General features: G+C 39.1%; 1 protein-coding gene across 1 annotated transcript in view; it reads right to left on the bottom strand.

Moving 5' to 3' along the window:
- mettl22 (methyltransferase like 22) overlaps window positions 1-2,440 on the bottom strand; it is a 15,909-nt gene that overhangs the window by 1,464 nt on the left and 12,005 nt on the right. The window contains exon 3 of the mRNA XM_035654950.1: window positions 1,245-1,444. Coding sequence (XP_035510843.1) covers window positions 1,245-1,444 — 200 coding nt within the window. The remainder of the gene's footprint in view (window positions 1-1,244; window positions 1,445-2,440) is intronic.

Here is a 2,440-nt window from a genome sequence, read left to right on the forward strand (position 1 = left end):
AAGTACAGTCCATTTACCATTAATAAGCTTCCTTTAGGCAACATAAAGAATCTCTCCATTCATTTGCCTTACCCTGGCCTTCAGCACCACCATAAGGATTCTTGAAGTTATCTTTAATCAGGGTATGTCTTCTAAATTCCACATAAAACAAACTTTTTTCACCTATGTAACAATGCAAAAATCAGGCACATCCAATCGCAAAAAAATGCAGAAAAATGTGTCCATGCATTTGTAACTTCTCAGCTGGATTACTGCAATTTCCTGCAATACTGCAATTATCCGGTTGCCCTTAATAAGTCCATTTAGATGCTATAACTGATCCTAAATTTGCTGCAGCATGAGTACTGACAGAAACTAGGAAAAATAGTTAATATTTCTCCTGTATTAGCTTCTCTGCTCTGCTCTTAAAATTCAGAATGCAATTTTAAATCCTCCTCCTCACCTATACAGCTCTTCATTGTCTGGCACCATCATAACTTAAAGAGCTCATAGTACCCTATTACCCCACTAGAACACTATGTTCTCTGAATACATTGTTACTTCTGGTTCCTGTAGTCTCCAAAGTAGGATTGGAGCCAGAACCTTAAGCTAACAACCTCCTTTACTGTAGAACAAGCTTCTAGTTTGGGTCGGAAGGCAGACATCCTCTCCACATTTAAGAGTAGGCTTAAGATGTTCCTCTTTGATAAAGCTTATAGTTAGGGCTGGATCAGGTGAGTCCTGAACCATCCCTTAGTTATGCTGCTAGTTATGCTTCCATTCTCTGCTCTACAACTTTTCATCCTGCCTTCGAGTCTGGCCACACAGAAAAATGATGAAAACATCATTTCCTACATTGGATAAAACATCATTTGAACCACGTGTTTTCTTGTATAACCACACCCTTACATTATGGAGTTGCTGTGCCATTTATGCGTAAAATAATGCACACTTCCTCTCTCTGATCAGAGACTGTAGATGAAATATAATTTAAAATTCTTGCTGTTGATGTATGATGACAATAAGTATTTCATCAACTGAAAGAAATTATTCCACAAGCAGTTGTGGAAAAATTCACTTACCAAACAGAACATGAGTACTGATGTGTCTGCAAAATCATGGCTTCCCAAATTATGCTTAAAGATATGTAGATAGAATTTCAAGTTCTCCTCTGGTAAAATGTACATCGTCAGAATGACAGTTATGTGGCACTTGCTTTAACAATGTACGGACTGCAGGGTTTTATTCAAACATTTTCTCCTTACCTTTTCTCTATGGAGATGAAGACAGTGCAGGTGTGGGTAAAGTTACTGCAGAGTTGGTACAGTGTTCGGAAAAGGCCATCTGTCAGATCATCATCATAGCAAACTGGTGACACAAAAAACAGATCTAAATATTTTTTCTGCTTGCTTGTCAGACTGTGGAGTATTACGTAGTTATGTGATTCATATTGCACCTCTAATGGCTAAAGTTAGTACTGTGGAGATGCCACTCCTCATGAATGAGGATGTGTTTGGAAACATTTTTAGAGACATTCTTTCCCAATCTTCTTGAAAAGTGAGTCTTCATATAATGCCTTATTACAAAAGTAATAATAGAGTAAGTCCTCTACTTCCTTCAGTTAGGCCATTTCATTGTTACTATGATCAGGCCCCACAGCTGTATCATCAAAAAACTTCATGATGGTGTTGGGAGTTGAAAGTTGCTATACAGTCATGTGTGCACATGGAGGACATCAGGGGCTCCACAGGCTCAAAACGTAGCCTGTGGTGCTCCGGGGTTAAGGATGAAGGTGGAAGGTGTGTCTGCATACCTTCCCCACCTGGGATCTGCCTGTCAGGACGTCACGTCAAGGATCCCCAGTAAGGTGTTTAATCACAGGTTCTAGAGCTTTGTGATGAGCTTGTAGGGTACAACGAATAGCAATTTCACATAAATTTCTTGTCCTGATGAGATAGGGTGTGCTATGACATATTTTATTGATCGGTTGGGACAGTAGGCAAATTTTAGTGGGTCCAGTATGCTAGGTAGTGTGGAACAGAGGTAATTCTTGACCAACTGTTCAAAGCACTTCATCCACAACAGAGGTGATTGCCACTGGATCATAGTCATTCTGGCCAGCTGGTCTTGCTTTTTTGCGGCAAAGGAATGATGGAAGAGCACTAGGGGGTCAGCACATAGTTTGAGGACATGCTCATCTGACCCTGCTGCTTTGTTTGTTTACATGACATCATGCTCAGAAATTGTCATAGCTGCCAATCCATTTTGATCTATTTTTTGCAGGCTGCCTAAAAGATCTTTAGCTCATTTGCATCATCATTTGATAGCATTTTTCAGATGTTTTCTATTCAGGAGGCTGAAATGTCTTTAATAAATGTTTTTAATAAATATCTTCATCTCGTATATAATAAACAAGGATACCTTCTTGTCACTGCAGATTTTCTTTTTTCTTTTTCTTTTT

Source organism: Morone saxatilis, unplaced genomic scaffold (genome assembly GCF_004916995.1).
Source record: "Morone saxatilis isolate NCDOM2014 unplaced genomic scaffold, NCSU_SB_2.0 Contig14, whole genome shotgun sequence".
Classification (NCBI taxonomy): Eukaryota; Metazoa; Chordata; class Actinopteri; family Moronidae; genus Morone; species Morone saxatilis.